Genomic DNA, 13025 nt, shown 5'->3' on the forward strand with positions numbered 1-13025 from the left:
GATAGGATGGACCATGAACTTTTAGTACACCGCCAATCGACTGCTTTTACAAGGGGACACCAGTATCGATTGGTGAGGGACAATGCAAGGTTATGGTGTCGCAGGGAATTTTTCTCCAATAGGGTTGTTAATAAATGGAATAGCTTACCCCCGGAGGTAGTAAATTGTAACACAATTGACACGTTTAAAAAGAAATACGATAAACATGTTGGGGTAAATCGAGAAGCTATCCATTCTTAGAATAAGACAACCATAAGTATTCTTTATGGGCATTGTATAATATTTTATCATGTGTATATATTGTTTGTAATTTGTGTTAATTGCATTTTTAATTGGGTTGCTGTATTTTTGAAACATATGACAACCATATTTTTATGGGCATCTTTTTATCAGCCACCTCGTTGGGCATTTTGCCTGTTGTGGCGTTGCATTTGTATTTGTATTTGTATTACACTGGTATTGAACAGTAAAATGTAAACAAACCCCCTTTAAAAAAAAGGGATGGCAACGCAGTAAAATCATCCGGTTCACCTTGACTTATTTACATCGGAGCTTGTAACTTACACATTTTGCGCTGTGCTTTTGAAGGTGGTCTCGAAGGACCATGCATAAATAAATGGTCACTGCCGGATATAATAAAAATTCATGAATTTTTTATATTCAATCTCGCACATGTAATTCGCGAAACACAATTTCATGAGCGACATTTCAAAAAATACATTAGTTAAGCACAACATGCAGAGAGAAAATTTACTTGTATAATCGTACAACTCTCCCATAACAGTTTTTCTATTTCCTCTTGAATTATCACAAATGTTTTTGAATCTGCAGCTGAAAGTACCGCAATGAAGTGTAGACTCTTTGCTACAGATGTTTCCCGTGCTATTATTACACATGGACACAAACATGATTTCCTAATACAACTATGGAAGACTATGAATAGAACGTCAATACATTAGTCTGGTTACCCCGTACCAACAAGATAGGCGGCATGTCATATGTCAGTATATCCAACCATGCCATGTACAACGCAGCTGGACACTTTGCTTTCTTTGGCAACGGCAGTGTTCTTGATGGGAAATATTCGGAAGGAAAATAAAAAAATTAACATTAATATAATTGTTTTGATAATTCAGTAAATACAGCTACTTATTTCGATTTGTAGACGGGGGGAGGAGAATCTCTGATACTTACATAAAAATCAAATTTGCATCTTTGGAGTATTTTTCTAGCATTTCTCGCAGGCGTAGCTGTTGATTCGTCTGAAATGATCAATTTTGCATTGAATATAATGCGTAAGACATCAAAATCATGAATCATCATAATTACTGAGCCAAACCCGAAGTTGACTTCTTCGTGAACTGACTGGCCTAGTTGACCCGGCTAATGTCCGAAAATCAGGCTTTCGCCGTGGTTTGGCCGGCCCCTACATATGGATACCTATATATCCCTAAAAATCGATCTCTATTATTCGGGGTCATCACCACGTTGGCGTGTTTTTTGCGATAATTGTGGTCATTTATAATTAGCCATAGACAACCCTAACGATCAAAGGAATCTAAATATTGATATCTTAGTGTTTCATATAAGGGCCGGCTAAAGCCCAGCGAAAGCACGAAATTCGGACATTGGCCGGATCAAGTGAGTTTGCGAAGTTGCCAACTTTGGGCTTTGGTGGTAACATATGCATAATGTAAATGCTATTTACTATACTGTACGCTTTTTAAAAATGTATTGCAGAAAGTCCAAAAATATATTGTTACTAAAATTATGTAAATATTTCTTATTTATTATGCCACTTTTCATCTGTAAATAGTCATTATCTTATGTAAAAAAAAAAATTGACGCATTCTTCTGTAAATATCGCCAAATAGGAAACAAACGTAGCGTAGTTTGGCGACAGTTCCGATGATTTGGTGACGTCATGGCGCCAAGAGATTAGGCCGGATAGTCGAGATTCTATTGTGTTTTCATAGGAAAAAATATTTCCTTCAACACATTTCAGGTATTGGATATTCCCATAAACCGAATTAGTAAAATTTTGTATATTAATACTATGGTTCCATAACACATGGACACAACTAGGCAGTGCCCAGAGGAGCTCTTGGTGCATAATCACGCATTTGATGAGTTAATCATAATAACTTAACTCATCAAGTTAACACGGGGATTCTCAAACTATGCGCCGTGGCGTCCAGGTGCATCTCGAACTTTGTCAGGGGAGTGGCTACCCTGACAAAGGTTTTCATGCTTATGAAAATTTCAAATTACTTCCACACCGTTCGTCCTGCTCACCATATGAAATAGCAGTAGAGGAAAATTTACCAGCACAGGGAGGACGATAGATACGCGACACAATGTTGACGGAGAAAAAAAATAGGGTTTCCCTCTCTCTCTAACCACATACCACCTCCAAGGTTCTGAAAGGAGTGTGAGGAGGGCAAAACAGCACTCAGGATGCATATTAACAATCTTGACCCATTTTTGAGCATGGCAGAAATTAGTATGCAGTGATTGGTCACCACGAGTGACGGAGGTAGCAGTGGTAGCAGTACGTCGCGAGGGATGGAGTTTTTGCGAAGCTCTTTGCTTCGTTGAATGTGTAGATAATGCTTAAACGGGAATTCCTAAAAAATGAAACCAATCTGTTTAACGTTAGTGGTTCAATACCTTCTTTTTGTGTGCATTCAGCATTTCTCTGGTGATTGACAGCGGGTTGCCTTTCTCTTCATCCTTCGTTATAAACTTTGTCATGATTTTCTCGAATCGCTCAGTGCTTCGGAAAATACACGCAATAAAAAATATTAGATTAAACGGTATTTCATGTATAAAAATATTAAAAAATATAATTTCTAATGCATAGTTTTTGCTGCTGATACATTGTTTTTCCGCAATTTCTATTCGTGGCCAAAGTTATTGAAAGCAGTACTCACCTTGGCTGATGTAATTGCTCTCCCACTGAAGACAATACAGTCAGGTCCGTGAAAGATATTCTGAACTTACGCAGCAAAGCAGCCAAGCTATAATTGAGAAAATATAATACATTATCTTCCCAGTTTTATGTAAAGCATCAAGAAAACGTATCTGTGATGACTGAGGGGTCATGGTACCCACATCCTGGAGCAGGGTCCCCCTAGGCCGGGATCTTTAGCAAGCCCCCAAGCCCGACTTATCACGTGCACTTCTATAGTGAATTTATAGTGTGAAAAGCAAAAATATGAGAATTGTTGTGAGCCAACCAGGGCTTGGACAATGTCAGCACCACCCCTTGTGGGGCCATGCTCCGGATTTTCATGATACAAACCCATCACGATACCCACGTGAACACATATCGAATTCATTTTCGTGACAAATATTGCATCTTCAGATGTTCCGTTCGCTATTACGGTCATCACAAAATCATTGATTAGAAGTGAACACGTCTTCTGAACGAAATACTGTATATCACAGAACCGGCTGTATTTAGAAAGAGCTGAATGCAATGCAGATTGATATACGCCACAATTTGAACACGTATCTCATTAGGTTGTTTCCGTATACATGTATGTGCTACTGGCAAAGACCGAAGTGTGGCCAATTCATGAAATGGCCTAGAGGTTTGGCCAAAGTCCAGTTTTCCGAAATGGTTCAGGCTTTGGCCGGCCAATTCGTGAAGTGGCTGAAGATTCCTGGCTAAAGCTTAATATGCTGATGTAAGATTGCCCAGTAGGAGTAAAATCCTTTTTTTCTTCATCGCCAACGTGTGATACATGGCTATATACACTCAGTAGCCAAAAAATCAGGAACACCTTACTACTCACCACTAATATCGTGTGGGATCTCTTCTGACTTTGATGACAGTAGATATTCTTCTAGACATGGACTCTACAAGTTACGAGACCGTTGAGGAGGAATATTAGCCCATGCAAACGAAATGGCAATTCTCAATTTTCTCAGATTAGAAGGTGGTGTTTCAGAGCTTTTAACGGACCTTTCAACTTTGTCCCACAAATGTTCAATCGGGTTGAGTTCGGGTGACTGAGGCAGGGCCGTCTTAAGAGCATCATGGGCCCCCGGGCCAAATCATTTTTCTGAGGCCCTACCAGGCAAATTTTCGAAAATCTTAACCAGATCTCAATTTTGTGAGGCCCCTTTTCGCTTGAGGTCCCCAGACCGTGCCCGGGTGGACCCATGCCTTAAGACGGCACTGGACTGGGGGGGGGGGTGTCATTGAAGCAATTGAAACTCTGAATAACGTTCCTCAAACCCAATCTAAGATAATTCCGTCCCCGTGGGAAGGAGCATTGTCCTATTGGAAATATTCATCATCAGCAGGAAACATTATTTCCATAAACGGGTGCACGTAGTCAGTAACGATGTGGAGGCAAGCGCTGTCATTGACGAATGTTTCCAATGGAAATAAGGGGGAGCAAGATAGGCCTATACCAGGGAAAATGCTCCCCAGACAGTGATTCCGCCACCATCCGCTTGAACAGTGGTATACCAGATCCATGGCTTCGTGCTGCTTGAGGCAACACACGTATCTCGCCATCAACGCCATGGAGAAGAAATCGTGACTCGTCAGACCAGACAATCTTCTTCCATTCATCAAGTGTTCAATTTTAGCGTTCTGTAATCTACCCACAAAAGCCGTTTTTTCCAGTTTTATAGCGAAATCAAAGGGACTCGTGTTGGTCGCCGGCTATTAAAACTAATTCGTTTCAAGATCAGTCTTGTAGAGCGTACGGATATGCTGTGCAATAATTCTGATTTGTATTGCGCTGCAATTTGTTGCGTTGTTGCTCTTATATTACTGCACACAATGCGTGTCAGTCGCCAAGCACCTCTTTCGTTCACAAGCGATTTCCGTCCACTATTCCGCTTTCCACTCGAAGCTGCCACTGGATTAGCTGCCATTAATTGAAGACTCGCGATACTGATGTACGATAAAACCAAGAAGGTTAGCGGCTTCGGAGATACTGAAACCGCTCCTTCAAGCGCCCACAATCATGCCGCGTTAAAAGTTACCCAAATCTCTTGTTTTCCCCACGAGCAGGCAAATTGCAACGTTAACCGGTGCTTCTGACCACGAGAAAGCTTTATATCAGCACATCCGCGACGAGTCGAAGTTTGAGTGAGGGGCGTTCCTAATTTTTTAGCCACTGGGTGTATACAGTATCAGATAAGTTCCATGTGACGGGGGAAAAATAAATTTGAGAGAAAAACTATCTATATAATAAAGTATAGACAGTTTTTCTGTCAAATTTTGAAGGGGAAAAAATGATCACCGGATTGTGACTGCGGCTTGATGGGTTGCTATAGCTGACGTGCGCATAATTTTCACGAAAAAATACCCAAACTTGGTGATAACCACGAAACATGCCTTTTGTTATCGGATTCTGGCCAGGGATCTCCGGTGGCCACTTCGCGAACTGGCCAATTTCGGGCTTCGGCAATAACATTATACATAATTTACCTTTTTTATGTTAAACTCGCTTTCTAGTAGCAGTAGCAGCCTGACGCCATAACTGATTATACAACTGTCAGGTGATAATAATTAATTGGCATGAACGAGACGGTTTTCTCTTTGTAAAAGGACTATCCTCCATTCTCTAAGGAGAAGGTTTACTCCCTTCCTTCCTCCCTTCTTAATGGAGTACCTCCTTCTTAATGGTACCTCCCTTCTTCTTAATGGAGATGAAGTAATTTCATTAAGGGGGAAAAAAATCATACCATAAAAAACTGTTCTCTTCATAAAGATTTCTCTATGTCTAAAGACCCGTTTTCATATATGAGTCAAGTAGTTCACTACATCTTAAGTCGTCAAGTACTTTAAAATGTTCATGCAGCCGTTAACTGCAGTTTACCCGGGTTCAGTTGGTAAGTGATTTAGTGGTTAATAGGAACTCTATTTTTCCGGTTAAGTAGCTAGCCACTATGCATATGCCTAGTGCGCTTGGCCTCTCATATTATCCAATGAACATTGTCTACTTGATTACTTACGTTGGAACATTCTTTTGAGCACTTGATGGCATTAAACTTAGTTGCTCAATCAATGAACTCATGTAAACGGGCCTTAACATGCAATGATGGTAAAAAAAATCCTTACTTCAGCTGCTCGTCACTCAAAACACGATCGTCTTGAGCTACTGAAAAGACTCGAAGCTGGCAATCCTTGAATTTCGGCCGTGTGGTCAGGATGTAAGGCAGAAATAGTGTTAATCCTACAGGAAAAAAACGTCCACGCAATCAGAAGTTTCACCGAATATATTCATATAATTACACACATACAGTATTATTTATTTACTTTCTTCCAACAAAAAATGAATTGCAGTGAAACTTCGATATAACGGTATTTTGAGGACTATACAGAGAAAAATATCGTTGTAGAGGTATTATCGTAATATCGAGAGGCAACATCATCGCGTGTCGTCAAATTTATGCTGCTTTTGGCATCTTTTCTGAATCGACGCTGTCAGTAACACTAAAAAAAATGCGCTTTTGAGTGTTAATTCTACCGGTTTATCGCAATAAAGTTTAGTGTATCAAACAAAAAAGTGACCATATCGAAAACTTTAACACTGTTCGGTGATCACGTGATACCAAATACCGATGTTATTAGATAGTAGGATATTCCGGAAGAAAGATTTAAAAATATATATATCGTTGTAGTGATTCCAAAATCTCCTCAAAAAATATCGTTATAAAGGAATTTATCGTTATATCGACTACCGTGGTAGCGAGGTTTTCGTTTCACTGCGTATTATTTCTCACCTCCAGTATCATACAGCCACCAGACGTCTATTTTCCCCTTTGGTTGATTTCCTCTGAACGTGTTGGCGGCATTCAATATATGTGGCGGCAATCTTCCGTAAAACTCCAAGTCATCATTATCATCATCATCATCATAGCCACCATCTTGTTCTTCTCCCTCGAGCTCGACGCGATTTGACGTAGTGACGTCATTTCGGATTTTCAGTGAGCTTTTATCAAGGTGGTTGAAGTCACCGTTCTGTTCCAAGTTATAGCTGTTGCTGCGATACTTACGAACGATCGGAGACTTGCGATCCAAGGTATTTGGAGCCGATGATTCCTCAAGCACCGTCTCCAGATTGATAGCGACGCTTTCTAGAGGATGGACGGGATGAATATGTATATATATATATATAACACGTTTCTATATATATATATATATATATACATATATATATGCGCCAGAGCGTGCTCATTATCTAACTGGGGGGTGGAGGGAGCAACTCACAGATACTAAATTGATACGTCTGTTATGTGTGTGGGAATTACTACTGTTATATCGGACCACTGGAAGAATATGTATGTATGCAATTATGTAAATTTAACCCAGGTTCCTAGTGGTCCAATACACATTTAGAAAAGAAATGATGACACACGAAAGAAAGAATCATGTTACTGTTAAATTTAAATAATATTTAATCAAACAATAAAATCATGAAAACAGTTTCCATTTCGAACACAATATTACACACAAATATCAAATTATTTAAATTATCATCAATGAAGAATTTAAAGTAGTATAGGAAGAAACAATATATTGTATAAGTTTAAATCTCAGGTGTAATAAATCCGAAATTTGATGTTGGAATTTATTGACGTTAAATAGGGGAAAAATATCTCATTAGATGCTAAATTACCTTTTCCCAAAGTGGGCAATATCGTCCTCTGGTGGGCGATGGAATGGTCCAAGGGGGCGATAGAAGCTACGGATTTAACATAGGATCCCATGGGTTCACTTGAGTTGGGGAGCGATGAGAGAAAAATATTTCTGAAGAAGAGGGCGCTGGAATGAAAAGTTTGGGAAACTATGCCCTATATAGTTTCCTAATTTATCTGTTTCCCAATCCCAATATCATAATTTAAAATGTGGTAAGAACTTATTTCCTACCTTTCCTCCATCCTTAAATGTGTATTGGACCACTAGGAACCTGGGTTAAATCTACATAATTGCATACATATATATTCTTCCAGTGGTACTACACTTTAATTTCTCTTCTGGGGGTTGGTACGCCCATGTATATACCGTATATACTCGTGTATAAGCCGAGTTTTTTTGTGGAAAAATTCGTTCCTCAAGTGAGGGGGGGGGGGGTCGGCTTATACCACGACCACCTAGATAACTAGGTTATCTAGTCATTTTTGTAGCAGTGTTGAAGAAACCGGCATTATTGGTATGGGATATGTTCAAACCCCACAGAACCGATGATGCCAAAGCCGAGGCAAAGAAATCGAAAACATCATTGGCTGGTGGTGTCTAACACGTTGATTGTACAGCCTTTAGATGTGAGCATCAACAAGCCTCTCAAAGACTATTTGAGGAATTTGTGGATCGAATGGATGAGTTCCGATGATAAAAAAAACTACAAAAAGTGGTGCCTTGAAGAAACCTGACATTGGCCTAATGTGCCAATGGGTACATGAGATGCGGAATTCTGTTTCTGCCGATCCTTCAAAAAGTGTTGTGTCAGCAATGCGATGGACGGAACTGAATATGATATCCTCTTTGAAAGTGCAATGTCGATGACAGCCCAGATGAAGATAAAAACAAAGATGCCGCACCCCTTATGATGATCTGATGGATTACGATGAGCTTGGAGACTCAGAAGAAACGGATTAAAAAGTTTGAACCACTTTCTACTGTAAATTTCCGCAAGCTATTCATTTTGCATGAATTATTTTTTTCTCTAAAATGCACGGATTTTTTGGAGTCGGCTTATACACGGGTTTTCAATTTATTGCGGTTTTGGTGGTCCTGAAGTAGGGAGGTCGGCTTATATACGAGTATATACGGTATGTAGGATTTTTATTTATAGTTTTTTTATTATCGGTCGAATCCCGTTTTAACGAATGCCGTTATAGCGAAAATCTCGTTCTAACGAACACTTTTCTGATTCCCCTCAGATAAGTTTGCATAGGAACAATGCAAAAAACTGGAATTCCTTTACAACGAAATTTCGTTATAACGAAGGGATTCCTCCGGTCTCTTGGAGTTCGTTAGGATTAAAGAAGATGAAGAGATTAAGATTGGCAACAGTGGGTTTGCAGGGAGAGGTTTGGTGGGAAAGGGCACGCTTTTTGTTATGTCTGTCTGTGATCGTCTTGTGTTTTTTGTGCGCGTAATAAATGTTTAAAAAATGTGTAATGTGTGTTTTTCTCTGTGAAGAGATCACTCATATAAGCGTCATTCAAAGCAAGAACAAAGCGAAATAAATTTCTGGCTATCATAAGAGTTTTTTAATAGTGGCTGCTATGATATTAGGTATCAAGAGGGAAAAAAATTGTCACCGAACATGGTATCGCAAACCATGTTTTGTCGGTGGAAATCGCAAAAATACTCATGAAGCATGTACCGCGAGTGGGTCAAAAAGACCAATAAAAGTAGAAAAAACATTTATTTGACATGATTATATGATTACAACACAGCCTGTGGTGTACGAAGAATATTTACTGGACAGGCATGATTACATTTGCCGCCCGTGCAGCACAGTTCAATGTCAGAAAGTGGGAAGAAATGATTGTAGGAGATGTTGACACCCCAGGCTATGTTGTAATCATGCTTCGAAAAAAAAAAAAAATTCTATACTTAATGTTGGACTTTTCATCCCACTCAACGTCACACCCTTCATAAGTATTTTTGCGATTTTAGCCGACTAAACGTGATTTGCGATAACACGTTCTACGGCAATTTTTGTTCCTCTTGAAGACAAATACCACCCCTCTGAGTTTGTCGCCACTTCAAGGCAACGCCCTGTATAGTCGCCGCATAGTGCTCATAGATCAGTGTCAGTTGAATTATACTGACATTACTTCTACCATGTAGCGCCCGTTGTAGTGGACGTATTTCATTGAAACGTGGTATTCGGACCATGGGGGAAAAAAATAACTGCGATGAAAAGCGTCGATTTTTCACCTGGTGGTCAAAAATTTAGTTTTTTTTTTACATTGAATCTTTCTTTTCCCCCGTGGTCCACGTACCCTATATGGATGCATATAGTGTACGTGGACCATGAGGAAAAAGAAAGATACCAAGTTGCATTAAAATGGGCACTACATACATGTGAGTAGTGTCAGTTTATTTGTAACCACTCTGTATCATGCAAAGGATACCGAGTCTGTTTTCCCCCCAAATGATATTCAATCTGGGTTCTCCCCTCCGCAACCAATTCTCTGCTTAACCCTGAGGTAGAATAGATAACCCTGTTCTAATATAAACGACATTTGTCTAACTATCTTTCCATGGCATTTATACATCAGTACTGAAAAATAAAAGTAGGATAACTTTTACACTTGCCTCTCAAAGGTTTATTCAAATTGTTCCTCTTATTGAATTTTTTCTTCATCACTGGTGCAAGTAAAGGAAGGCCGTCCACTGTCTCCAAATAGCTCGAGAAGTCTGTTCCTCCGGGCATCCTCAAAATGCATATCGATACGTGGGCATCGAGGGTTTCGCTGCAAAGTAGATAATTAAATCATTGAAAGCTAATCATGGTTGCATGTATCGAACCAACCAAAGGAGGGGAAACTGCTTTTCAGTGAGTCCGTTCGCACTAACCAAAGCTACAAGAAGCTGGAGCAATCTTCAGGATAAGAGAACCTATTCTCAACTAATACAGTCGACTCCCGTTTTAACGGATACCGTTATAACGAAAATCTTGTTTTAACGAACATGTTTCTAATCCCCAGATAAGTTTTCATAGGAACAATGCAAAAGCATGGAATTCCTTTATAACGAAATTTCGTTATAGCGAAGAATTTCTTCGGTCTCTTGGAGTTCGTTATAACGGGATTCGATTGTACAAAAATTTTTAATTGAATGCTTTCGTAAGCCGAACCCAATCCCGAAGTTTCATTTAAAAAAAATGATATTTGCCGTAAAAAATGATTGGGTCATCAAATTAAAGCCGCAGTATCACCGTGGCAGGATACTGGTGACAATTAGGCTAAAATTTCTCGTATGATGTAAACACGTGTTCTCACATGCTTCAGTCAAACACTAGTCACGCACAACACTAGAAACGTACTGGGACTCTTAGGTACACATGCACACTTTCGGTTCAGCTCATTCGGTAGTAAATTGCCCACGGCGATAGACCGGAATTAAGTTCGGTTTGAAAGAAAGAAAAGTGAAGTGGGGGTAATGGCAAATCAAGCTATGATGAGACTAATTGACATCTTTGTTTGCCTTTCACAATTTTTTTGGTTCTAATTGGTAATTTGCTTGCTGGTGTTTGAAATTTTTTGGCTATAACTGGCATTTAAAAATCTTTTGTTGTTGTCAAATGCCGAAACATTGGCATTGGCGTTTAGAAATTTTATTGCCGTGTTTGATTTTTGACAGTTTTTGGCTGTAAGTGGCAACTTTGCCTGCCTTTGAAATTTTTTTGGCTTAATTAGGAACTTGCGATTTTTTTTGTGATTATTGGTGAAATCTCGTATTTTTATGAAGGAAATTATAGTCGGCCTAGACCTTCAACGTGTTGTATGTACTGATGATTTTTTCTACCAGAACACCTTTCGCGGGATAGATGAAATCTCTCGGCAGGCCACATTTGCCCCACGGGCAAAGGAGGTTGTGCACCCTGCTTTTGTATTTTGTACTACAGTCGAATCCCGTTATAGCGAAAATCTCGTTTTAACGAACACTTTTCTAATCCCCCAGATAGGTTTGCATAGGAACAACGCAAAGATCTCGAATTCCTTTATAACGAAATTTCGTTTTAACGAAGTGATTTCTCCTGTCTCTTGGAGTTCGTTATAACGGGAATCGACTGTATATATCATATCAACAGACATACTCACTGAATCAGATTGAAATAATCCAACAGTTCTTGGACGCCACAAGATTCCCAGTCACTCTTGAATCCCATCATCAATATATTTGGCCTCATTTTGCCAATGCCCACTGACTGCGAAACAAAATTTTTTTTTGTAGTTTTCTCTTTTTGTGGAAGATAGATGGCAATCAAACTCAGACATTGCATGTATTCAATAAAATCGAAAAGGGGAGGGAGGGATACTCTACCTGAAAGAGACTTGACACACCACCGGTCAGTGAATCGCTGTCAATGACAGTATAGAAACCTTTTATCCTGCGTTGGTGCAACCAGCTGGTGTTCAAATCTATGAGTAAACGCTTTTTCGACCATGCTTGAGGAGTCTTGGGATAAAAAAAAGAGAGAATTAAGTCTTTGAATTTAATTACAGTAAAACCGCTTTTAACGGTCACCACATCCCTTACGGTCAAAGTTTCCCCTTGTATTATAATAGAAGTATGAATTTCAAATCCCTGATTACGGTCACACCTCTCTTTGACGGACGAATTTGTTTGGTCCCGGTGGTATCCGTGAAAGAGAGGTTTCACTGAATTTAAGGAAACCGTTCGAAAGGGAAGTTAACGCTGGTATTGGGAAGAAAATGAATATTTAACCTTTACCTGAGACACGTGACCGCATACCAATAATCCTTGGTCTTTGGTGAAGTGGTTCGCCAAGTCGACAATTTGTGGTCTGCTGCTAGCGTTCCCGGTCAGCGCAAGAATAGCCGGCCTGAGAAGGAAGAAAGCACGCAATAAATGACATTTCATCTTAAAAGTCTTAGTGTTCCTAGAAATTATTATCATTATGTCGATTTTGTGAAGACGTCATCGACGTCTCACTTTATGACGATTTGTGGTGATCGTACGGAGGTCATCCGGAAAATAATACCCGTTTTCAAATAATTTGCTCATGTTTTAGGTCATTCTTATGGTCATTAACAAGCTTGCACAAGCTCTAGATCACTCTTTTCGTCACTGACATGCTTTCATACTCTCTAAGCCACTGTTCTGGTCCTTCACATGCTTGCTCACGCGCTCTTAGCTACTCTTTTGCTCACTCACGTGCTTGCAAACTGTCTAGGTCACTCTAGGTCGTAGTCACTCATTGACAGAGACCCTAGCAGTCTTTGTAGAGGTGGATTTATTGAGGGTTATACAAATTTTGCGGCCCTTCTCGCGTTCTACTAATTTTCTTGGC

General features: G+C 39.7%; 1 protein-coding gene across 1 annotated transcript in view; it reads right to left on the minus strand.

Annotated features, from left to right (window-relative positions):
* Positions 1-452: 452 nt before the first annotated feature.
* The window catches only part of LOC149071518 (solute carrier family 12 member 2-like), a 72799-nt gene continuing 60226 nt past the window's right edge, over positions 453-13025 (minus strand). The window contains exons 15-24 of the mRNA XM_089247727.1: positions 12446-12557; positions 12035-12169; positions 11812-11918; positions 10304-10461; positions 6754-7107; positions 6089-6203; positions 2934-3020; positions 2671-2776; positions 1195-1262; positions 453-1069 (exon numbers count right to left, since the gene is read on the minus strand). Of these exons, the coding sequence (XP_089103853.1) occupies positions 934-1069; positions 1195-1262; positions 2671-2776; positions 2934-3020; positions 6089-6203; positions 6754-7107; positions 10304-10461; positions 11812-11918; positions 12035-12169; positions 12446-12557 (1378 nt within the window). The 3' untranslated portion in view covers positions 453-933. The remainder of the gene's footprint in view (positions 1070-1194; positions 1263-2670; positions 2777-2933; positions 3021-6088; positions 6204-6753; positions 7108-10303; positions 10462-11811; positions 11919-12034; positions 12170-12445; positions 12558-13025) is intronic.

The sequence above is a fragment of the Pholcus phalangioides genome, unplaced genomic scaffold (assembly GCF_987345545.1).
Source record: "Pholcus phalangioides strain wild (caught in Gottingen) unplaced genomic scaffold, Ppha-v1.0 ptg000018l_1, whole genome shotgun sequence".
NCBI lineage: Eukaryota > Metazoa > Arthropoda > Arachnida > Araneae > Pholcidae > Pholcus > Pholcus phalangioides.